This window comes from Myodes glareolus, chromosome 9 (genome assembly GCF_982192425.1).
Source record: "Myodes glareolus chromosome 9, mMyoGla1.1, whole genome shotgun sequence".
In the NCBI taxonomy this organism is placed as follows: domain Eukaryota; kingdom Metazoa; phylum Chordata; class Mammalia; order Rodentia; family Cricetidae; genus Myodes; species Myodes glareolus.
Window position 1 is genome coordinate 97,373,597 of NC_142034.1, and position 23,466 is coordinate 97,397,062.

At 46.3% G+C, this 23,466-nt stretch overlaps 1 protein-coding gene across 5 annotated transcripts; it reads right to left on the bottom strand.

The window, feature by feature from the left end:
- Nucleotides 1-609: 609 nt before the first annotated feature.
- Nucleotides 610-21,759, bottom strand: Cdip1 (cell death inducing p53 target 1). 5 transcript variants are annotated; one of them, XM_048433095.3, is made up of 7 exons: nucleotides 21,609-21,741; nucleotides 18,633-18,868; nucleotides 3,835-3,899; nucleotides 3,202-3,309; nucleotides 2,819-2,974; nucleotides 2,022-2,295; nucleotides 610-1,922 (listed from the first exon to the last, which is right to left on the bottom strand). In XM_048433095.3, the coding sequence occupies exons 4-7, from the start codon at nucleotides 3,284-3,286 to the stop codon at nucleotides 1,811-1,813; spliced, it is 627 nt and encodes a 208-aa protein (XP_048289052.1). In that variant the 5' UTR covers nucleotides 3,287-3,309; nucleotides 3,835-3,899; nucleotides 18,633-18,868; nucleotides 21,609-21,741; the 3' UTR covers nucleotides 610-1,810. The 5 variants fall into 5 exon arrangements, with proteins under 5 accessions (XP_048289052.1, XP_048289049.1, XP_048289051.1 ...); XM_048433092.3 differs by lacking the exon at nucleotides 21,609-21,741 and adding an exon at nucleotides 21,293-21,437; XM_048433094.3 differs by lacking the exon at nucleotides 21,609-21,741 and adding an exon at nucleotides 19,624-19,673.
- Between the last annotated feature and the right edge of the window lie 1,707 nt (nucleotides 21,760-23,466).

A 23,466-nucleotide genomic window follows, 5' to 3' on the forward strand; every position in this document is an offset into this window, starting at 1 on the left:
GAACTTGTGATTTTTCTTAGAAATACTTTGAGGTTTCTTACTTTTAAAGCAGATACTTATATTTAAACAATTCATAGTCTAAAATAGAAATGTGAAGTTAAATATTTTTATTTATTAGTAGGAATCTATTCCTGTAAGTCTTGTGTGAAAAAAATAGTAAAACAGCAGGGAAACTCTTGAAACGTGAGTCCACCACCTTCACAGTTCTGATGGTTGGTTTTACCAATGCCAACCTGGTTGAATGCCTGAGTGACAGACTTCAGTGTTTATCTTCAGAATATAAGGTCTCAGTCCAATAGTGCTGTCTTGTTTAAGGACCAAAGAGCAGCACCTTCAGGTTAGGAGGTCACTAAGCTAGGACAGGGCTCCAGTTCTCAGGCTCTGCAGCCTGGACACCTAATTATGTAAGTAGTGGAAACCAAAACCTCCTAGGCTCAGAACAGCTGGGTTCCCCCAGGGCAAGTCTACATATAATTCTGGTTTGGCGTAATTAGGTTTTTAAACATGTTTTTTCCAGGCTCAATCTCTTGCCTGCCAGTAAGACTACTTGTAGTCCCACCCTGACCCTCAGAAAAGAAGGAAGCCAGGCAAGACAGCAGAGGCCCAGGGCAGGAGGGTGAAAGGGCCAGTTTAATGAGACTACAAACTGGAACCAGGCCACAGTTCACAGTGATAGGAGGCCATGCAGTGGTAGTGTGAGACCAGGAGAGGGACAGCAGCAAGACACGCGCCCACATGAGCATCTTCACAGACCATTTAGGAAACAGACAAATTTGGGTTTACACCCTAGGCAAGACTCATGTCCCTAGGACACCCCCATCATTTGTGACTTCTTCCTGGTCCCCAGCCCAGTGCCACAGTTGTCCCATCTATGGCAAAAAAGACTGGCACTTACTCCAGAGACCAATGAACCTACAAGGAGGCTCTTCTGATCTGCCATCTGTCAGCAAGCCACCAGGCAGAAGTTGTATTCACACACAGCACAGACACAAAAGTAGACAAGACAGGCTCATGGGCATTAATTCTTTCTGGCCCCAGAAAATATAGGGGTTCACAGAGGTGTGGCCAGAAAGGAGATCTTTGCACACTGACTGACTCAAAGGAAGTTAAGTAAGAACAGGGGCAAGTTGTTCTTGGCTACCAGGGCTTTAACTAGCCCAGTGTCCTCTTTGCTTTATGCCAGGCAGCTCTTGGGTACCTCCTGGACAGTGGGTAGAAGTCCTGTGTTTCCATACCTGAGAGTTCTGAGGCCCAGAGTTGGAGTCATTATTTCTTTCTTATTCCACCTTTGGCACCCCAGACAACATACTCCACATAAGCCCAGGCCTTAAGACCCTGTATTGCTTGGGTCCACTTAACTCTAGATGATGCCCTGACCTCATTCCAGGTCAGAAACAACTATGGTTCCAGGCACAACCCTCACTGTAGGCCCTAGTCTGGGACCTGTTGATGCTTTGGGTGTTTTTGGTCCCAGGAAGAGTAAGGACCAAGCGTGGACCTTATACAGAAAGGAGGAATGAGGACCCCAGTAAGAGACCCTCCAGCTTATCTTCTGGATTGCAAATGCCCAAGCAACACACAAGATCTGTGCCACCCCCATGCCGCCCACTGGCCCTTGACCTTAAATCCAACGGAGTTTTTGCTAGAAGAGTCGGATGCACAGGGAAGGGCAAGGTGAGGACAGGATTTCCAGGGAACAGTGGCAAAACTTCCAACCCTAAGTGGGGGCTGAGGGATGGTGACCACTGAGCATGGGGAGCAAAGCACATGGGGCCAGAGTAATAGGTGGGGGAGTCCAAGTCTAGCTCCGTTAGCACAAGCGCTTGTATGTGTAGATGTAGGCTTTGCAGCTGGGACATGTGTGCGTCACATCCTTGAAGTCATTGATGAGGCAGGGGATCAAGCAGCAGCCCAGGTCACACCTGAATTGAAGACAGATAGATAGGCTGAGGCCTGAAGAAATAGTCAGGCAGCTTACAGAGCCCCAACAGCACCACCACTTCTCAGCACCCCACACCTACCCCATGAAGCAGCAGAAGAAGCCCAGCACAAAGTTCATCAGGCCAATCTCGTAGGAAATCTTGGTGGTGATTGCCTGCTGGCAGTGGGGACACACTGTCTGCACAGGTGCGCCTTCAAAGATCTCTCCCTGTAGTACTGTCACCGTGGTGGCTGCCCCTGATGGGACCAAGACTGTGGCCGTGTGGCCCCCAGGGCCAGGATAGGGCCCTGGTGGGTAGGGTCCTGGTGGATAATAGCCCATAGGTGGGTGAGGGCCTGGAGGAGGGTAGAAACCTGAAACAACACAGAGAGATCACTGGCTGGCTGAGAGAACACAAAACCTAGAATCCCAGCACTTAGGGCACAGCCCACATAGCCTCTTAAATGGCCCAGGTCTTTTGATCTCTACACACTAAAACCAAGACAGACGTGGCAGACAGCTGGGAACATATCCCAGATCTACTTAACTTTCTTGCTCTGGCATGCCAAGACTGCTTTTCCATGCATGCCTGCAAGAATGAGGGTGTCAGCAACAAGAGGGAAGCATACCTCTCCTGTATAGAAATCTTTTGCATGTCAATGTCTGATATATCAAAGATCACCCAACCCCAGAAACTATACGAACCACAAACTTTGGGACTGAGAGCTACTGGTGAGAAAGGCCCAGGCTTCCAACGGGGCTTATGTCCTTGACAGGGAAAAGCCACACCACAGTCCTTGGTGAGTGACAATCATTTCACATGGCATGATTGATGCCTTGCCACAGTCAATTCAGGGTGGAAGCTGCCGGTTTCCTTCAAGTCTCTTCCCAACTCACCTGCAGGCATGTAGGTGCCATCTGCATTCATGTGAGGGGGCACAAAGCCAGGCTGAGGCATTGGATGACCAGGTGGCTCATAAGGTGGAGGAGCAATGTCAGCAGAGGGCAGTGGCATGCCTGGTGGCGGCTGCATCACCGCTGGGGAGGTGCGGCCTGCACAGGCAGAAAGAAGGTGGCTAAGCTACACACAGACTGGGCACAGGGTAACCCTGAAGCAAGGTTAGTTCACTGTGAAAAGCCTCAATCACACTTGGAATGGAGAGGGAGTTACAACAGAGACCCCAGAAGGCTGAGGTCAGGAAAGACCCTCAAGAGCTAATGATATGAGGTACTGACTCAGCATCTAGGAACCCTTACCCAGGGCAATTTGATATCCTTACCTGGGGTAGGTGGGGCTCCACTTTTTTCCTCTAGTAGTGGGGCTGTAGGGCCTCCAGGATAAGGAGGGGGTGGCTCATTAGACATCTTTGCTGCTGATAATCCTGGACCTGAAGGGAAAACAAATTGAGCTCCTTGTTTCTATGCAGGACCAACACACTAGGTTGTGACCATCTTCAGATGTCCACCAAGCCCAAGCACCTAAGTGTTTTCTCTGGCTCCTTTCAGAGATTTCTCTGGTTCAAGCTCAGGTATCTACGCTCTACCACCTTTTCCTTTCCTCAAAGGGAAATCTAAGTATGTGGAGGATCAGGGCTGGTGGCTAGGTCTACTACCTTTGGCGCATCAGTGACGACTGGGCTCGCTCTGATACTTGGGATACTCTATCTCTGCCAGGGATAACCTACCAGAGCTATACACTGCTCCATGGTCACCCACAACTCTTTGGAAGCTGGGACGGGGTAAGGATAGACCTCTGAGGACAAGGCCCAGCAATCCTCTCTGGGAACCTAACCTCTACCTTTACCCAGGGAAGCTTGGCACCCATTCTTCCAACTCTTGACTGAGCCACAGAGGGGCAGACTTCTACTGCAGGCTGCTGTAGCAAGGTTTGGAAAGAGATCTGGATTTCTTACCTGAGGTTCCTGGTGCAGAGAATGAAAGGTGAGAGTAATTCACCTCTGAACGTGGATCTAGGAGGCTAGTTCAGAGAAAGAAAGAACACCTTTAACCACATCTTCCAGGTGAGTTATCACAGCATAACCACTCCACTCCCACCCCTTTTCTTTCCCCAAGTGGCAAAACTGCTACATTCTCTGGGTGCCCACCATTCTCAATCCCTACAGACCCAAAAGGAGTCAGCTATGGGTTGCTGTCTGGCACTGACTTGCCCCCTTCTGTTTTAGTCCATCAAATGTCCTGAATACTTGCTGCAAGGCACTGGTGGAGAAGGAGATGCCCTTACAGTAAATCCAGGCACATAGACAGGTGCCAAGTTTGCCAAGGGTGAGATCCTGGGGTTCGTGATTCACTTTGTCCCTACTCTCCAACTTCACATTTTCCCCTTTGAAACAGTCCAGTCTGGCCTCTAACACTCCATTCCCTGCCTTAGCCTCCCAAATGCTATGATTATAGGCATGCACCAGGACACCTTGCTTCCTAAACAAATCAGTGACAGGGGCAGAGAAATGAGATTCAAACTTTGGGTTCAATTTTAATATGACAAGTTTGAGAAACTCCACTCATGACCAGTACAGCCTAAACCAGCCCCCCTCCCCAATTCCCTTCTGCAGGAAGTTACTCAGACAACCTTTGCCTGCATCCCACCTTTCCACAGACCAACGGCTGAAGCTTCCATCCTCTTACAGGTTATACAGAACCACTCTTCTGAAAAGCTACCCTCACATCTCATGGTCCCAACCTAGAGATTATGTCTGAGTCTGAAATGTGATGTACATTTCATTCAGTTGCTCTGGGGGCTGCTTGTTCAAAGTAGCAATCATGGATTGGAAACCTGATGGGTTCCCCTCACCCTGCATGAAGCTAACCAAGGAGCTGCAAACTCTCCTTTACTTGGCCACACTCACCCACCAGACTGAGATCTTGCTTCTCTAAAGAACTTCCAGATGGGGTTTTTTACAGAAGCAAGGATGGAATTGACATTCTGAGATGCCTACCAAAACTGAGGAGACACTAACTACAGAGCCATGAAATAAAACAAACTGCTTTATTTCCGACCCCCATTCCAGGCCATATGGAATGTGACTCAGCTCTAAGGACAAACATCTACAGTCCTGTAGCATGGGGTCAGCAGAGCACCACAACTCCATTTCCTCTCCCATTCAGAGAAGAAAGGGTTGGCTTGTAGCAGGCAAACAGAATGGACAGGAAGGAGATCTGGAATCAGATTAACCTGGCCTCAAGTCAACCTTGGCACGTCAAAAAGTCTTTCCACCTTCCTGTATGAGAAAATGCCTGCCCCAGGCCCACACAGAACCTAATCTCTAATACATCCCATGGGGGAGGGACCTGCTGAGGGGTTAAAAGTGTTCTGCAGTTACATCACAGTGATAGTTGTACAGCTGTTAAGACATCAAAAGCACCAAACATAATTAATAGTGGGAAATTATTATTTTGTTTTTGTTTTTCGAGACAGGGTTTTTCAGTAGCTTTGGAGCCTGTCCTGGAACTCACTCTGTAGACCAGGCTGCCTCTGCCTACTGAGTGCTGAGAATAAAGGCATGTACCACCACTCCCGACCCTGGGAAATTACTCTTACAAATAACTCTTACATGAAAATTTTGTAGTACAAACGTTACAGATTATAGAAACGAAAACAGCTATGACAGCACTTAATCTTATGGGATGCTTGTATATGCAATCCAACCTTCATCAGAACATTGTTATGAAGCACATGGCTGTACTTTGAAAGAATATGATTTCAAAACAGGCCCCTGGAAGACAGTATTGTCTGGTATGCTAATTTTGTCAACCTGGCACACATGGGAAGCAAGAACCTCAATAAAAAATTACCTCTGTAAGACTGACCTATGGGTATGTGTATGTCTGTGGGGCATTTTTTTTATTGCTAATTGAGTGCCCAGTTCATTGTGGGCAGTACTAACCTTAAGTAGGTGTGCCTGAGCCATCTAAGGAAAGTACCTGTGAGTATGGAAGCAGCCAGCAAGTAGTGTTTTCTTGAGGTTTCTCCTTGAACTCCTATCCTGGTTTGTGATAGACTGTATGTAACCTGGAAGCTAAAACAAACCCCTTCCTCTCCAAGTTGCTTTTGGTAATGCAGTTTTATCACAACAGGAAATACACTAAGACATGGGCTGGAAAGAGAGAGATGGGGACTGGATTCCTCCTGGTATGCTAAGTACAGTTGCTCTTCTCTGGGTCACTAGATTCCTGGAGAGGAGTTCCAAGCACAAGGCGTCAGGGTCCTGATAATTACCCTGGTATTCTACTTGGCTCTCAACTATTCATTATACAGTGCAACTGATCTAAGGCCAAGGCAAAGCCTGGCAGGCTGCCTCTGATACAGGACCCCTTGGAGGGGACTGACAGCAGGATGCATATGTCCTGGCCATAGCTGCAGCTGTAGGGTCTTAGTTAAGTAAACTTAATTCTCTGGTGAAACTGTCCTACACACTGCAACTGGCAGTAGCCAGCGTGCTCCCATGGTCTTTTCTGTTCCCCAGAGTACCAGGCAGCAGGCATACTACCAAGTCCCAATGCAGCAAAGGCCAGGAGAGAGGAAAGGGGAATGTGCACAAGTTCTCACAGGACTGAAGACAAGTCCTGAGGGGATGAGGCAAAGGTGACAGGACAAGGCTTAGAGGGAAATTCTGACATGACTTCTAGGTCTACACACCAATGTTCTCTAAACATTTTGTTATGTGGACTTTTACCCCCCTGTGGACTTCTTTCACCCAATTATTGGGGACTTCAAATAGACTTATCTACTATATTAGAAATATCTTTTAAATACTTAAAAAAATGAAGAATTAAAAATATAGTTCAGCCAGGTGGTGGTGCCATGTGCCTTTAATCCCAGCACTCGGGAGGCAGAGGCAGGCAGACTTCTATGAGTTTGAAGCCAGCCTGGTCTACAACAGCTAGTTCCGGGACATGCTCCAAAGGCTACAGAGAAACCCTGTCTCAAAAAAAAAAAAAAAAAAAAGCTAAGGATGTAGCTCAGTGGGAGAGCAATTTCCTTGCCCATGTAAGGTCCTAGATTCAATCCCCAACACCAAAGATTCAATGTTATGAAATTATCAAGCTCACAGAATTTTAAGTTTTCAAAATTTCAATCAATACTCACCAATAGATCAAATTTTAACAGTGGCAACAAATCATTACAAATTTAGCTGGAAATGATGGCACTCAGCATTTGGGAGGCTGAGAAAGGAAGATTGCTGTAATCTTGAAGTCAAACTGGGTTACAGATTGAGAAATGCCTCAAAAAACCTGAACTAGGGGCTGAAGAGCTGGCTCAGCAGTTAAAAGCACTTGTTGCTCCTATAGTGGCAGCTCACAACCACCCAGTTTTAGGGAATCCAATGCTCTTAATGCTCCCTGACCTCCACAGGCACCAAGCACATGTATGTCTCTGTCTCTCTGTCTCTCTCTCACACACAGAGGCTCAACACTCATATACATATGTAAATCTTTAAAACTAGTGGGCCATGAAGATGGCTCAATAGGTAAAGGTGTGTGCTATACATTCTGGGATCCTGAGTTTGATCCTGAGAAGCCATAAAGCTACTCATCTCCATACACATGCTGTGGTGCACATACACACACCCTCATATACAAAATAAATACAAAAAAGTTACTAGCAACATATAGAAACAAAAGTTGTTTCCTGTAGTAGGGAATTACTTTGTTCATTTTCAAGATAGTATCATCAGGGGCTAGAGAGATGGCTCAGAGGTTAAGAGCACTGGCTGCTCTTCCAAAGGTTCTGAGTTCAATTCCCAGCAACCACATGGTGGCTCACAACCATCTGTAATGGGGTCTGGTGCCTTCTTTGGACCTGCAGGCATACACACAGACAGAATATTGTATACATAATAAATAAATAAATATTTAAAAAAGATAGTATCATCAGTATCATTTGTTCATGTTTCAAGACAGAATGCTTGAATCACCACCCAGCCTGTAGTAAGTTCTTGTTGCTATTAATGGTATGGGTGTGGAGATCCGAGGACAACTCTCCGGAGTTAGTTGTCTTAATCCACCTTTATGTGGGTTCTGGGGGTAGAATTCAAGCTGTTAGGTTTGCATGTTAAGCATTTTTACCCACAGAGCCATCTCACTGGCATTAACTTTTGACTAATAAAAACCCATCTTTAGCCAGCCAGTGGTAACCATTAACTTTTGGCTAATAAAAACCTATCTTTAACCAGTGGTGACACATGCCTTTAATCTCAACACTTAGGAGGAAGAGGCAAATGAATCTTTGTGAGTTCAAGGTCAGCCTGGTCTACAGACTGAGTTTCAGGACAGCCAGGGCTGTACAGAGAAATCCTGTTTCCACAAACAAAAAACCCCATATCTTTAAAAATAAAAAAATCTTTGTTCTACTAATATGGTAGTCTGACCTCCAGCCGGCGACCTAGGGCTGCAGAAGACACCACTGTAGTGGAGAGACCCCACTAGACTGAATGTAATAAACACTAAATGTCTAAAGGCAGGGTCAATTTTCCACTGTCAAAGAGACCTAGAGTCTTAGGTATCTCCAGGGAAAACAGCTTGTTGTTGTTCAACGCGGACTTCACTCCAGGGAGGCACCTGCTGCTGTGCAATCTTTTTAAATTAAGCCAGCAGTTGGAACATGGGCTCTGCATCAACCTTCCTAAATCCAGCTCTCCATTTCTGGCTTGCCACATCAGAGCCTTGGTTTACTCATTTGCCTTCTTCTCAGAATGAAAGAAGGTTACCAGAGGGGGGCACAAAATGTCCTCTGCTAGAGGACAGGGTTAGCCCACAAGAACACTGAATAAAAAGAAACAGTTACTTTATTACTCAACAGGGACAATGCCTTTATCCTGGAGTCATCTGCTCCCTGATGACCTACAGCAACCTCATTCTGAGACATTCTGGCAAGATCCAGTCTGAGCACCTCAGCCCTGTGGCATCTGACCCCAAACAGCCGAGGTCACAGCCTCTGAGACATCCTCTAGATTGCTCTCCTGTTGGACTGTATCTTAAGAAAAGTAGGGACTTGCCTGGAGCGCCCCAAGTCAGCAACACCCCCTGGGAAAGCATTCTACCTCAGATGCAGTGGCATGGAAGCAGGGTGCAGCTGCTGCTGAGCTGTATTCCCAGGGTCAGTTGACTACCACTGCTGGAGAGGTCGTCTCTTGTGACACCAGCTGGCCTCAGACAGGCCCCTCTGTCTTTTGGAGCAGGTCTTGGGCATCTGGCCAGTGGCAGGGTATTCTGCCTCACATGGTCTCCCATTTCCACAATGGGAGGTACCTGCTGGCTAGAAGGCCATGCAGTGTGATGGGTCAACTAGGTTAGGACAACTTAGCTGTCCTATCCCTGTTTTCCTATATCCCAAGGATAGGTTTTAGCCTAAGCCTGTGTGGTGGCCATGTGGGGTGAGATCCAGATGGCTGGTGCTTCCTCGTGGAACAACCAGCCACCTGGGCTAGTATCACAGTTGCACAAACACTCATTCCAACAACTACTCAATGGTCCCATTAAAAACAACCCCCCCCAAAAAAAAAACCCAGAAGATTCAGTGTTCTGGGGTTAAAGCCCAGGAGAAAGGCTTGGAGGAGACAGAGTCCAGCAAAGCAAAGTCCAGCAGGCAAAGAAGAGGAGGAGCGACAGTGACCGGGTGACTGTGTTGTTGGAGTGGGAGGACCCAGTTGGTGACTGCTTCTAAGCTGTGGTACTCAGATCCAGACAGAGAAAATGAGAAGACAGTCCCAGACCTGCTCGGGCTCAGGCTTCTGAGATTCTCAGCACCACTCAACCTTGCACTTGGAAGGCATTAGCAGGGTGAGATATACATAGCTCAGTGGTAGAACACTTGCTTCGTAACCATGAGGCTCTGGGTTCAATTCTTGTACTAAAAAGAAAAAAATTCAGGACAGCAGGAGTGACACAGTGAGATCCTGTCTCAAAAAACAACAACAACAAATAAACAAACAAAAAGGGAACATAAAAAGCCAACCCAAATAGCAATGGAAGCGGAGCCACCTTCCTTCCTTGACCATCAATGACACACTAAGAGCACAAGTCTTTCTGGCACTCTGGCATCATGATAATGGTTGATGCCCTGGACAAATTCCTTAATGTCTGACTTGTTTTGAAACATGATGCTCTTGTGAGGTAGAACAAAACTCTGAATGCTGGGCCAGAATAGACTTCATGGAAGTAACAGGTAGTATTTATATCAGAAGATGCTTTTAATTGAACTACTATGCAAAGAAACATCCTCCATCCCTAGTGAAATCAAGACTATGATTATGTCACATTGAACAGTGACAGATTGTGAAGAATGACAGCCTCATGAAGTAGGTGGCTCAAACAGCTAGCTGCACCCAAAGCCATCCTTCCTGTGCTTCCTTCTGTTATGAAATCAGTGGAGTAACTAAGACACTCCACCCCTAATTACAGTTCCCAGACTAAGCTCTGGCCTTAGTGCCCAGGCCCCGGGAAGGCACTGAGGGATCAGCTCGTCTAATCCAGGACCCTTTTCTCCTTCCTGCTGGCTGGGCCACAGGACATAGTTACAGTAATACAGTAACCATGGAACAACGGAAGACAGTACTAAGAAAAGTCATGTAGTCTCCAACCACCTCTTACATCCACTAATAGAAATAAACCTGCTTTAGTCAATTATTGGTAAGCCAACTTCCAATTATTAGAAAAAAACTTTTCCAATTATGGGGGGAAAACCCTAGCATTACAAATAAATAAATGTTACTTGGGCCTAAAAGCATACAATTTCTTTCCAGGTGATGAACCATCTAAACATCTCCATTAAGTTTCCAACTTAATGGTTTTCTCCACATCACACAATATAGTCTGTTAGGCTAGCAAGTTGGGACAAATGCTTTCATGGTTTAAAAACAGATCCCATCCCGACTCCTGACTGCACACAGCCATGGAAGAGTCATCCTCTATACTGGATCAAACCTCTCAGTATGGCTGCTCTAAGGTCACTATGTATAGCTCTGTAAATAAGACTAATAAATTCAGTGGGTACCCAGAATAAACTGTGGTAGAATCTCACCTTGGTTTGTTGTTGGGACCATAAGAGGTGCGGTAGACATTATTTATATCTCCCCATGGAAAGGAATTTTAGCAACAGAGGTTATCAATCATGGGCCTCTACATAGAGATCCTCTGGGGGGGGGGGAACAAAACAAAACAAACAAACAAAAACAAAACAAAACAACAACAACAAAAAACCTCAAGGGTGCCAGAATAACAACAAAACAAAAACCAAAGCAGGGTATGGTGGCACACGCCTTTAATCCCAGCATTTGAGAAGAAGAGATAGGAGGATCTCTGAGTTTGAGGCCAGGCTGGTCTACAAAGTGAGTTCCAGGGCTACAAAGAGAAACCCTGTCTCAAACCCCCCCCCCACACACACACACACCAGAAAATCAAGGGAAGGGGAAGTAGTTTAATGTAGAACACTTGTCTAACATGAGCAAGATCCTGGGTTCACTCTCAAACACTACATACAAAAAAAAAAAAAAAAAAAAAAAAAAAAGGAGAGAAAAACAATAGTAGCCCTGGAATAAGGCCATCACTCACTTCAGCACAGCCACCTGATTGGAGAGGCTGCTGCTATTGTATAGTGAGTTCTGAGGGAGCATATGCCATACAGACAGATACCCAGCAGGGGACAGAGCTCAAAAGGGAACACAGGTGCATCCCCTGAGGGTCTGTTGAAAGGACAGTTCACCAGTGTATCACTCAGGTCCTGACCATTTTTCCCCACCAAGCTCTGCAGAAATCTGCAGCTGAGTTAGGCATTTACTAGTGTGGAACCAAGCTAGGACTCCTGCAGCTGATCAGAGACACTATGGCTAAGCAAGAGACAAAGAGAAAGCCAGGCACAGTAGTGCACACCTTCAAACCCACCATTTCAGAGGCAGAGGTAGGTAGATCTCTGAGACCAAAGCCAGCCTGGTCTACAGAGAGAGTTCCAGGCCGACCAGGATTGTTACACAGAGAAACCATGTTTCAAAAAACAAAAGAACAAAAAAACCTCAAAGAAAGAGAGATGTGGGGGGGTTCCTTCAGGAAATCCAGTTTCAGAACCTGGTAAAGGCTGAACCTTTCTAAGACTGCTAGGAAGGCTGCCAGCATGTTCCCATGACCAACTGAAAGACTGTTGTCCTTGGTTACTCAATTAGCACTGGGTAAACTATGAAATTCTACCTGTGGTTATCCATCTTCTACAGTGGAGGCAAGCTAGGAGGGGCAATGCCTTCACTGCTGGCCCTGACCATCTTTGGCTTCTATCTATGAGGTGAGGACACAAGCCTAACACGAAGAAGTAAAAAATAATAAAGAAAGAAAGAAAGAAAGAAAGAAAGAAAGAAAGAAAGAAAGAAAGAAAGAAAGAAAGAAAGAAAGAAGGAAGGAAAGAAAGACAGGTTAAGAAAGACAAGTTAAGAGCAATATAAAGATAGGACTAGTGGCTCCCAACTTATAAGTATGACTTCTAGGCCACAATGAGGCTAATAACTGTGCACTAACATCCTGATGTTTCTCATCATTGTTCTTAGCAAACTCCCCCACAGAGCAAGCTAATCCTACTTTCCTGGAGGAAAGTTGTTCTTCCTATACATTCTTTTTCATTCATTACATTTTAAGGTATGTATTGTTTTGATGTTCAGCCAAAAGGATGGCTAACTCCACCTGACCCAGCTACAGAGTAATTGCATTCACATTTGAAAATGACACCTTTCTACTTTTAACCAATATGGAATAATTGTACAAAGCTAAGAACTGAGTACAAAAGCCGGGCAGTGGTCGCTCATGCCTTTAATCCCAGCACTCGGGAGGCAGAGGCAGGTGAATTTCTGTGAGTTCAAGGCCAGCCTGATCTACAAGAGCTAGTTCTAGGACAGGCTCCAAAGCTTCAGAGAAACCCTGTCTCGAAAAACAAAAACAAAAAAAGAAAAGAAAAAAAGAACCGAGAACAAGCAGTTAAGATCAGTGCAATTGCTGGGTGGTATTGGCATTGCACGCCTTTAATCCCAGCACTCAGGAGGCAGAGGCAGACAGATTTCTGTGAGTTTGAAGCCAGCCTGATCTACACAGTGCATTCCAGGACAGCCAGGGATTGTTAGGGGATGTTCTGTCACAATGTGAACCCCGAGTTTGCATTTGTGTTCATTAGATAAAATTAAGCTTGGGTCAGGAGACTGAGTTAGCAATTAGCTGACAGAAAGTAATAATAGAGCATCAGAGGACATTTGGGAGAAACAGACACAGAGTAGCGGGGGGATCTGGAGTGGCGCAGCCTTTTTGGGTTCGGCAGCATGGAAGCACAGGTCTTTCAGAGTATCAGCAAAGATAGAGGGCTAGCTATTTGCTACTCAGCCTCTCTGAGGTTTCAGGTTTTCACGACAGCCTTTGAATCTCAAGCTTTATTTATACTTAGAATGATAGTTAAAGCTACCTTTAGCAGCAGCAACAGGGCCAGTACCTGCGAGAACAGAATTCCTGCTAGTCTGAGGCTTGAACAGCCAGGCAGCTACCAAAGAAGCAGGCCAGTAACCACAGAGTCACAATTGCTGGCTGTAGTAACATTAGATTGAGGTACAGTCACTGTGCTGAAGTTAAACAAGGGAAAAACAAATCTTGTCTCAAAAACAAAAGAACAAATAATAATAATAAGCCAAAAAAAACCTCAAAAACTGTTAACTCTGTTATAATTAATTCAGAAAGGTGCCTCAGACTATGACAGAGTTCTCCACGGCGTGCAGGGCAAACAGGGGCTTCTGAGAACGCTCCCTCTCAGATATCACAAGCATCTTTTACTGGGTCTTTCTAGATCGGATAAAGTTACCATCCAGGGCTTTGGGCAAACTGTCAAGTTGGCTAGGTCTTACACCTTACACAGAGAGTCAGCAAGTCACTTGATGGAGGAGGGCAGGCAAGCAACTCCCTAGGGACACATGATACACTAGAGAATGGCGAGGTTACAGGCCTGCCTAAGGCAGGCAATGGCTGGTTTTGAGCTGAGAACTGAGCTCAGGCCCTGCATGGTCCTGTGCCCTTGCACTGGTCTCTGAGCTGCTGCAGTGCCTGGGAACTCGTTGCCGCATACTCTGCTGTTGATACAGAGCATGCAGAAGTACACACAGAGAGGAAATGAAGAGCAAGGATGGAAAAAGAGCTACAGCTTCAGGCACAACCAGAGATAAACAAGTTGTCGACACCTGTTCCAAGGCAGGCAGGCTATGGTGACTGAAAGCTAATTTTAGAAACACCACAAGCCTAAAAGACCCATCATCAAGCCACCAAAACGGAACTCTAGGGAAAAAAAATCCTGACATCTGCCTGCACTGAACTGACACAAATGGACAGTCTCTGGGTTGTTTTACCCAGATGTCTCAGTGAGATTAAGATTGCTATTTTGACCTAGGAAAACACATAAGACACTGATATGCAGTTAAACCATGTAGTTAGTCATGACAGTCATAGCCAACAGGTGGAAGGTTTTTGTTTTTAAGATTTTTATTTTTGAGGCAGGAGGCAGTGGTGCAACACCTTTAATCACAGCACTTGGGAGGCAGAGCTACAGAGAAATCCTGTCTCTAAAAAAACAAAAACAGAAACAAAAACAAAACAAAACAAAACAACAACAACAAAAAAACACTAGGGCTTGAGTTCCAGGCCATTTTTCCAGGTCAGCCAGGGCCACACTGTGAGGCTGGAAGGAATTAATATGCCTAGTCCAGGGTTACAAAATAGCAATAGCCTGCCTTTTGAATCCACACACATATCTCAGCAGACAACCAGGAAGAAGAATGGGAATCTAAGTGCTATAGGAGAGGAAGGCAACTAGTACTTTACATTCATCATATGACATAGTATATAGAGGTTGAAACAAATGTCTATTACTGGAAGTTGACATGAGGCCCTGGGATACTACACATCAGGTGGCTTGAAAGAACTCTAGATTCTCCCTTTGGGAAAATGAGAACATGTGTCATGTTTGGAGTTGTCATTGTCAGATTTCCTTCTGACTCAGGTATCTCACCTTTCTGGCTAGAAAAGCATCAGAGATAACTAAATCTGAAGTTCCAGCTAGCATTCATTTGGGTGTCAAGCACCCAAAGGCAGAACTACTGGAGACTACAGTAGAAAAGAAAAGGCCAATATATTGGGAAGTGGGCTGAGGAGTGACGTACGATTCTGGCTGCCCCAGCCAACACAGCTGCTACAGCATTCTCAGCCCCCTTGTCATATTCTCCAAAACGTTCAAAGGACACTGGTTGCCCAGAATGGTGGTAGAAGTGTATAATCTAAGTATCTGGAAGGTGTAGGCAGGTGGATCAGCAGTTCAAGGCCAGTCTCAGCTACATAGAATGTTTGAGAATAGCCTGAACTGTATAAGACCCTGCCTTAAAAACAAACAACAGGGGCTGAAGAGATGGTTAAGAGCAGTGTCTGCTCTTCTAGAGGACCCGGGCTCAATTCCCAGCACCCACATGGCAACTCACAACTGTCTATAACTCCAAGATCCAACACCCTCACAAAGATACACATGCTGGCAAAACACCAATGCACATAAAATAAAAATAAAAAAATAACAACACAACACCAAACATTTAAGTGGATGGTGCCTTATGCTTTCATCCTCTGCACTTAAGTTTACACGGATTTCTTGGCACCCAGAACAAAAAGGTGAAGTCTCAAGTCTCATGCCTACTCCCTGGCTCTTCCTATAAAAGCAAGGCTGGAGAGAAAATGGGAAACAAAACACAACGTCTCCTTGGGCTGTAGTCTCTCCACCATTCTCAAAGCTCACAGACTATTTATTCAAGGACTTTAAAGAGCAGTTTGACCGCATGAGGTCTTTGCTTTACCAGCTGACTTTAGAGCTAATCAATGACTGGCACCTGAGAATTCAATTCTCCATCTGCTATTTGAGGGAAGGGAAAAGTGAACACACCACTGCTCTGTATCTTCAGAGCTCATAGGAAGACAACACAACTGAAATTCAGGTAGTATTTGATTTTATTCAACCAATAAATACTGAGTGTCTGCTATGTGTGAGATAATTTCCCAGCAAACAAGGTGGGAAACATTTATCTTAACAGACTGGGAAAGGGAGCTACCAACAGAAATATAAACACAGTGGTACAGTGATGGAGGAACAATTAGAGAAGGAGTGCTACAGAGCCTAATTTACATAGGAAAGACGTCACTGAACGTGAAACATTTCAGCACAGGCAATGTCAACTACATGCAGTGTGGGAAGAAGAGCCAGGCCAAAGGTGAGAGGCAAAGACCCCCTGAGCAGACTGGAGAGAGGGGATCCTAGGGAGCTCCCGCAATGAGAGTAGAGAGGCAGTCAGGAGAGCAGCTGGGCTAAGATCTTTTTTACACTGGATAATCTGGGAAATGGGGTAGGGAGCCCTTTGGTTGTCCCAGTCTCCCTCTGTCTGCACTGTGTGGTGCACCATTATCAAACAGGTGGCTGTACCTCTGGCAGTGCCAGGTACAGTTCCTTTTTGGTCAATTTGAAGTCACAGAGAAACAGGTCACAGTGTGTGGCTCATCTCTAGGCCAAACCGGTAAGCCATGCATACATAGAAGCCTAGCTTGACCACAACCAGGGGTCAAAGACTAAGGCCCACGCCTTACAGATACAGAACGCCTGGGACATCTGAGCTGCGAAGTGATCATGTGAGGTCGTCTTCTTCAGGTCTAACACGGGCCAGTTTTAGTCAGTGAATCTACATTAGTCTAGTTTCCTTTTCTAAGTGACTCCTGACTCCTCAATGCAGACAATCCACTGTACTGTTGTCCCAGTCCTCAGGAACCACCTGGAGAGGCTGTGGGTTGGGGCCCTGCAGAATGTACATAGGGAGTTCCAGGCCCTGTGCACTAGTCACTCCCAGAAGACAGTCTCTCCACAGCTCATACTACAGGAGTGCTGGAGCTTGGCTCACATTCCTAGGCAGGAGCTCCCCATCCAGAAGGCCCCATTTCTGTATGCCACACCCAGTCACCAAACTAGATGGCTGAAAGTGGTTCCAAACATTTTTTTTTTCAAAATTACAATTTACTTATATGTGGGCTCATTTGCCACAGTATGCCTGTGGAAGTCAGAGGCCAACCTAAGAGAGTTGGCTTTCTTTTTGTTATGTGTGGCCTGGGGATTAAACTCTAAAGTCAAATGCCTTTACCTGATGAGCATCTTGTCAGCTACCAACTTTTAAAAATTTTTATTTTATGTGTATGGGATTTTGCCTGCATGGATGTCTGTACACTGCATTCAAGGACTGCCTGAAAAGGCAAGAAGAGAATGTAGGAACCAGGCAGTGGTGACACACACTTTTAATCCCAGCACTCGGGAGGCAGAGGCAGGCAAATCTCTGTGAGTTCGAGGCCAGCCTAGCCTACAGAGCTAGTTCCAAGACAGGCTCCAAAGCTACAGAGAAACCCTGTCTTGAAAAACAAACAAACAAACAAAAAAGAAAAGAAAAAAAAGAGTATAGTATCCCATGGAACTGGAATTACCACAGGTGCTGGGAACTGAACCCAGGTTCTCTGAAAGAGCAACGAGTGCTCTTAACTGCAAAGCCATTTCTCCAGCCCTGACAATTTAAAACATTTCTTCTAACCTTGACCAGTACTTCTACCTCTGTGGTAAAACAAACAAAAAACCAAAACGCTCTATCTCATCTGATGACCAAGATGAGAGAGAAAAGGTCTAGGTTCAGTCCTTTGTCCCAAACCTACTCCAGCCCCACCCACTGTATATACCTGCTGAACAAATAAGTCCATGAGATTTGGGATCCACCGCAGTGACCATCCTATGCTACTCCTAACCCAAATGCCCACTACCCTCCACTCTAGCCACAACACAGCCACAGCTGAGGTGGACGTCACAGTCTGCTTCCTGAAAGGGCCTTTATTTATGGCCAGAGTTAAAAACAGCAAAGGGCAGGGCATGGTGGTGCATATCTTTAATTCCAGGACTCAGGAGGAAGAGGCAGATGTGGAGTTTGAGGTAGTCTGGCCTACAGAGCGAGTTCCAGGACAGCCAGGGCTACATAAGAGAAACCTGTTTCGAAAAAACAAACACACAACCCCCGCCGCCCCCCAATAAAAACAGGAAAAAAAAGCCACTTCTTGAATCATAATCCGCTCCAAAGAGGAGTAATGGCAGTGGAGCCAGCACAGCTTGTACTTCTGTGGTCCTCTTTCCTTTTAACCCACTTTTTAGGGTGTGAAGGCCTGCTTTGTCATTATGTGGAAACTTTGCTAGAAGAGCTATGTCTAGGCTACCTCCTAGACCAGTGGTTCTTAACTTTCCCAATGGCTTGACCCTTTGATACAATTCCTCACATTATGGTGACCCCCAACCATAAAATTATTTTTGTTGCTACTTCATAACCGTAATTCTGCTGTTATAAATTGTAATGTAAATATGTGTTTTCCGATGGTCTTAGGCGACCACTGTGAAAGGGTTACTTGACCCCACAAAGGGTCTTGACCCACAGGTTGAGCACTGCTATCCTAGACAGAGAATCAGTCAAGGAGCAACAACAAATACACAAAAGACACTGTACTGAAATCTCATTCAATTCCCCCAGCTGTGATGCTGTTGTTCTTAATGTCACTGAGGCATAATAACTACTCATCAAAGAGTAAGAAGTCAGAATTCTTCTCAAACACCAGTCAAACAGCCCTTGTACCTTCTTACCTACTTCCTCTTGTGTTTCTTCCAGAAGGAAAATCCCAGACACAGCATGCAACCGGATCTGAGTTCAGACTAATTTAACATTTACTGACGATGTGGTTTATAAGGCACATTCAGAGTTTTAGCTGAACTCCTCTGACACCTTGTAGTTAAGAACTGACAAGCTGGCTCACCCGATGGCCAGACAACCAGGGATTTTCAGCCCTCACACTCAGAAGCATGACGATGAAGAATATTTCCTAGAAAGACAATACACAACAACTGCTTTCAAGGGAAGATTAACTGGTTCTGTAAACCAGCACCCCCTGTTCATCTCCTGGGCTCAAGCAATCAATTCTTCCACCTCAGCCTTTATGGTACTATCAGACTCTACGTTAAGGCTTCTTTACACTATGCAGCTCCATGGTCTTTCTTTTGTCTATTTACGAAGGAATTCTAATCTTTTCAGCACTTAGGACAAACACCGGTTTTCATGTCGCCTGGCTGTTCTCTGCCTAAAGGTTCTCGGGAGGGAAATGGCTTGTCACAAAACCTCAGGGTCACAAGAGGGCTCTTCAGTGTGGTCTGCCATCTCCAAGCTTAGGATCCTATCATCATCACCAGGTAGGCCCAAGAGGCCACAGGCTCAGAAATGTGTGGGTGGGTGGTTCTAGAAGGGTAGGAGACTCTAAGAAAGGGCTGAGGCCTGGCTTGTTCTCCTCTCTGGTAGTAGTGGGACACTACCATAGAGCTTACTCTACAAGACATGGTGTTTGGGGGGAATCCTGTATGGAGATGGAGCCTTCTGTAGACTCCAAGAAATGGGTCCATTTCTATTTGGTACAATCTACTTCTAAGTTCTCTCACAAGACAAAAAGCTTCCCATCAACACTGTCAGCCAGACTCTCCTCCTCAGCCCAGTAAAGACTAACTCTTCTGTAGAACTCCTTCATTCTGACTTCTTACTAGAACATCTTTCACTTATAGGACAGACACCTTAACATAAACGACAAACCTTTTACTGCTACATCTCCCAAACTGTGTGTTCCTTACAGTTCTGCCTTTTGAGTGGTGTTTCTGAAAGCAGAGAATTTACAGAGCTTGTTTCTTCTCCCTAACAAAAGAACAGGGTGTATAACAGTCTGGTGTTCATTGCTGTGGAGCAAAGACCTGTGGGTCTCAAAGCTGTGACCGTAAGCCATTAGTATCTTGGCTGTGTACCTCAATTCTGTTCTAGAGCTTCAAAAACACCCACCACACCAGCAGGTTCAAACTGGGCAAGCCTGTAACATACAAAATGAGCCAAGAGAACAAGGCCAAGGGCTGAACAAGCAGACAGCTCACTTTAATTATTGCCAGCATAATCTGCTGGGACAACCAGGCCTCTGGGACACATTCCATTTTCTCTCAAAACAGTTTTGTTCCCTCAAGTATTCTTTCCACACTCCCTATTTCTTCTGATTCTAGCATCATGATCAAATATATTTAAGTCCTCTAAAAGTTTATGTAAAGGCCTTTCCTGATTCTAAAACCACATCCTGTGAGAAACCCTCCAAAACTCTTTGGAGCTTCAGGGATGGGAGGCAGATTGACTTCTAACTAGCCGAGGTTGAAAAAGATTTCTAAAACTAGTTAATAATGTGTGAGCTTAACTACGGATGGAAATATACTGTTATCTGCAGTGCACTTCAGCATGTATGAAAATACAAAGCTGCTGGATGGATACACAATAAGGACAATATGAACTGCACGTTCTAAGTGGTAATCCACGGTACGTGCTGTAAAAATCAGTATTTTCTGTATGCTTTGAAGTTTTCCTAACTAAACGTCGGGGTAGAGGAGGTCTTCGAGATAGTGAATGACTGAAAATGTCTTTCTTCTTATGAGCAGAGGGCAAGAAGAGCAGACTTGCCACCTCTTCCCACCCACCTCAGGTCAGCCCCAACGGAAGAGGAAAAGAAGAGAGCCGTCCTATTGCTCAAACAATGCCCTGTTTGGAATACACCACAAAACTGACGTAAGAGCTACTGAACGCCTTCCCCCCAGGACCCTTGGTCCTCACTCCTGAGACGCAGGTTCTCAGTCCCAAATGTGCATGGGAATTTCTGGAGAGCTGACTAAATGCAGATTTCTGGGCCTCGCCCCTTAACTACTCATTCAAATCCAGGTCTTTCTGATGCAGAGGATCCTACGCTGTTCACTCCATCTTCTTTCTTTCACACCTGTTGAGGCCCCAGGGGACCCACTCCTCCAACGTACTGGATTCGCCAGCCTACCGCCTTCCTAACGTTCTGCCGGACAGCCGCGTCCAGACCTGGAAACCGGCAGGGATGGGAGAGCCAGCCAGGCTCCTCCGAGACCGCCAAGGTCACCCGCGGGTCTCTGAGGTGGCTTGGCGCGGGGACCCTCCCCGAAGGACTCCCCTTCCTCCACCCTCCATATCCCGAGGAGAAATAGCACACACAGCCTTCCTTACAGAAATGTAGAAAGCTGTGATAAGGGAACACCCGAGTGGACTGGCCCTTCTCCGGCCGATAATCCCGTGTCTGCAGGCCCAGTCGCTCGCGGCCCTGAAAAGCGGTCCCTCGCAGCCCAGCGGCGGCAGCCACACCGAAATCAACTGTCCGCCCTGATTCTGCGTCTTTGGGAAAATGGATGCACCACACTACCCCTGCCCCTTTTACCTCAGAATGCTGGAACCCGCGGCCAGAGGAACACAGAGGCCGGCGGGCGTCCGGCCCGGTGTTCCCAGTAGCCCCTCTATCAGCGGGCTCGGAGTGCACACCGCCCCCGCAACCAGAGGACCCTGGGATTTGTAGTCCTTCTGTGCACCCGCAGCATTCTCTGAGGCGGGGGGGGGGGGGGGCCTACGGTTCCCGGCATCCCCCGCGCGGCGGAGGGCTGGGTCACGCGGCCCGAAGGTTTCGGAGCCCAGCCCCCGCCTCGGCGTGCGGGAGGGGTCCCACCGGAAGCCACCCCGGAGTCTCAGAGGCGACTCACCGTCGTTGGGGCCCCTCACGGCGTGGCTGCAGGAACGGCTGCCTCCGTTCCCGTTAAGAGAAAACGGATAGGCTTTGGAGGAAGGCCCAAGACGCTGGCCTCGCGGCGAAGGGCGGAGCCGAGCGTCACACAAGACGAACTTGGGTGACGTCAATGGAGGCGCGTTGCAGGCGTGAGATAAGCACGTGGGAGGACCCCAGCCGCTGAGCTGGGGAAAGGCTGGAGAGGCTGAGCGCGGCGGTGCGGGCGGTGCTTGTGGTCCCTCCCTTCCCGGGCCAACTGTGCCACGCACGGATAGAGGGGGAGGCACCACCCTTGCCCTCGGCCGCCCAGGCGCTGTACTTGAAGCTGGGAACCACCCCAGCTGTCCCTGCCCTCGCAGCTTCCATTCTGACAGCCCATATCCATATACATAAACCACGAAATGCCCAGCGCTGCGAAGGCAAACTGCGGAACGTCCCAGCAGAATTATAGAGTGTTACCTGTGGGCAGGAAAGTTAGGAATGGAGATGGTGGGGGGAGTTGTGAAGACAGAAAGGAACTGGCTTTAGATGAGCAAGAACTGAAAGACACTGGCCAGCAAGGTGAGAACTCTGAAAGGTAGGCTGGATCCAAGTCACCAGGGCCATTGAAGGAGTTTGGGTTTATTACAGGCAAAAACTAAAATCTTTGACCGGCTCTCTCCTCTTTTCCTTTTGGTGTGTGTGTGTGTGTGTGTGTGTGTGTGTGTGTGTGTGTGTGTGTGTGTGTGTTGGGCACTTGCGGAGGGAGGTCAAGAACAACTTTCAGGAGCCAGGTCTCCTTCCAGCATGTGGATTTTGACTATCAAAGTCAAGTGTTCAGGTTTGACAGACTAACACTCATGAGCCATCCCACTAACCCTTCTTTTGTGTGTTTGAGACGGGGTGTCCCTCTGAATCTGCGGATAGCCTTGCGTGCACTGTTTAGTTCAGGATAGCCTCTGACCGTCCTCCTTCCTCAGCCTGCCAAGAACTGGGAATACAGGCAGGGAGCCATCACGTGTTGACGAGTTTTAATTAAACATTAGAATTACAGTTGATCTTCATTATTGACAGGTTTTGTAGTCAAATTTCACCTGCTCAGTAACATAGATTTCTATTATAAAACCAATAATTGTGCTTTCACATTTATTCATGGATGTATGGATCCTATGCATTCTTAGCCCGTGTTAAGTATGAGCAACCTGTTACAAATATCTTTTATTAGGTGTATAAGTGTTGGTTAGTGGTTTTGCTATTTAAAATGGCCCTAAGGGTAGGGCTGAATTGCTATCTAGTGTTTCGAGGTAAAAAAGGATTTGCTGTCTTTTGTGGAGATTATATTCATTAGTGATTAACTCTGAATCACCAGTAAACATCAGTGTCACATTAAGGAAAAAGTAAAACCACTCCCCCTTGGAGTCATTTAATCAAGAGCAAGTTCAGGTTATAACTCTCCACTTCATGCTTTCTGTGTCTGCCCTCCTTTGTTGTATGAGTATGGATCTGTGCCTGCCTGAGGCTGCCTTGTGAAAATTTAGTAGATGAGTTTGTATAGGCTTGGCTTTAAGTTTAATTAAACAGAACCAATAATATATGTTAAGTAAAGTATCTTTAAACATGAACATTCTGCTGAGTGGTGATGGCCCACACCTTTAATCCCAGTATTCAGGAGGCAGAGACCGGTGGAGCTCTGTGAGTTCAAGTCCAGCCTGGTCTACAGACCTGGTCCAGGAGAGCCAGAGCTACACAGAAAAACCCTGTCTTGAAAAGCAAAAACAAATAAACATAAACACTCATAAAACAAAGTTGTTTACTGATTAGTTAACAAAGAAAAAAAAGATATTGTAACCAAAGGA

What these genes read in the sequence shown, in the direction of transcription:
- Cdip1 (XM_048433091.3), bottom strand. Translation starts at nt 3,286, where the DNA reads ATGTCTAATGAGCCACCCCCTCCTTATCCTGGAGGCCCTACAGCCCCA. An exon ending in TGGAGCCCCACCTACCCCAG is followed by an intron (nt 2,975 to 3,201) that starts GTAAGGATATCA and finishes CTGCCTGTGCAG; the next exon opens with GCCGCACCTCCCCAGCGGTG. An exon ending in TTCTTCTGCTGCTTCATGGG is followed by an intron (nt 1,923 to 2,021) that starts GTAGGTGTGGGG and finishes TCTTCAATTCAG; the next exon opens with GTGTGACCTGGGCTGCTGCT.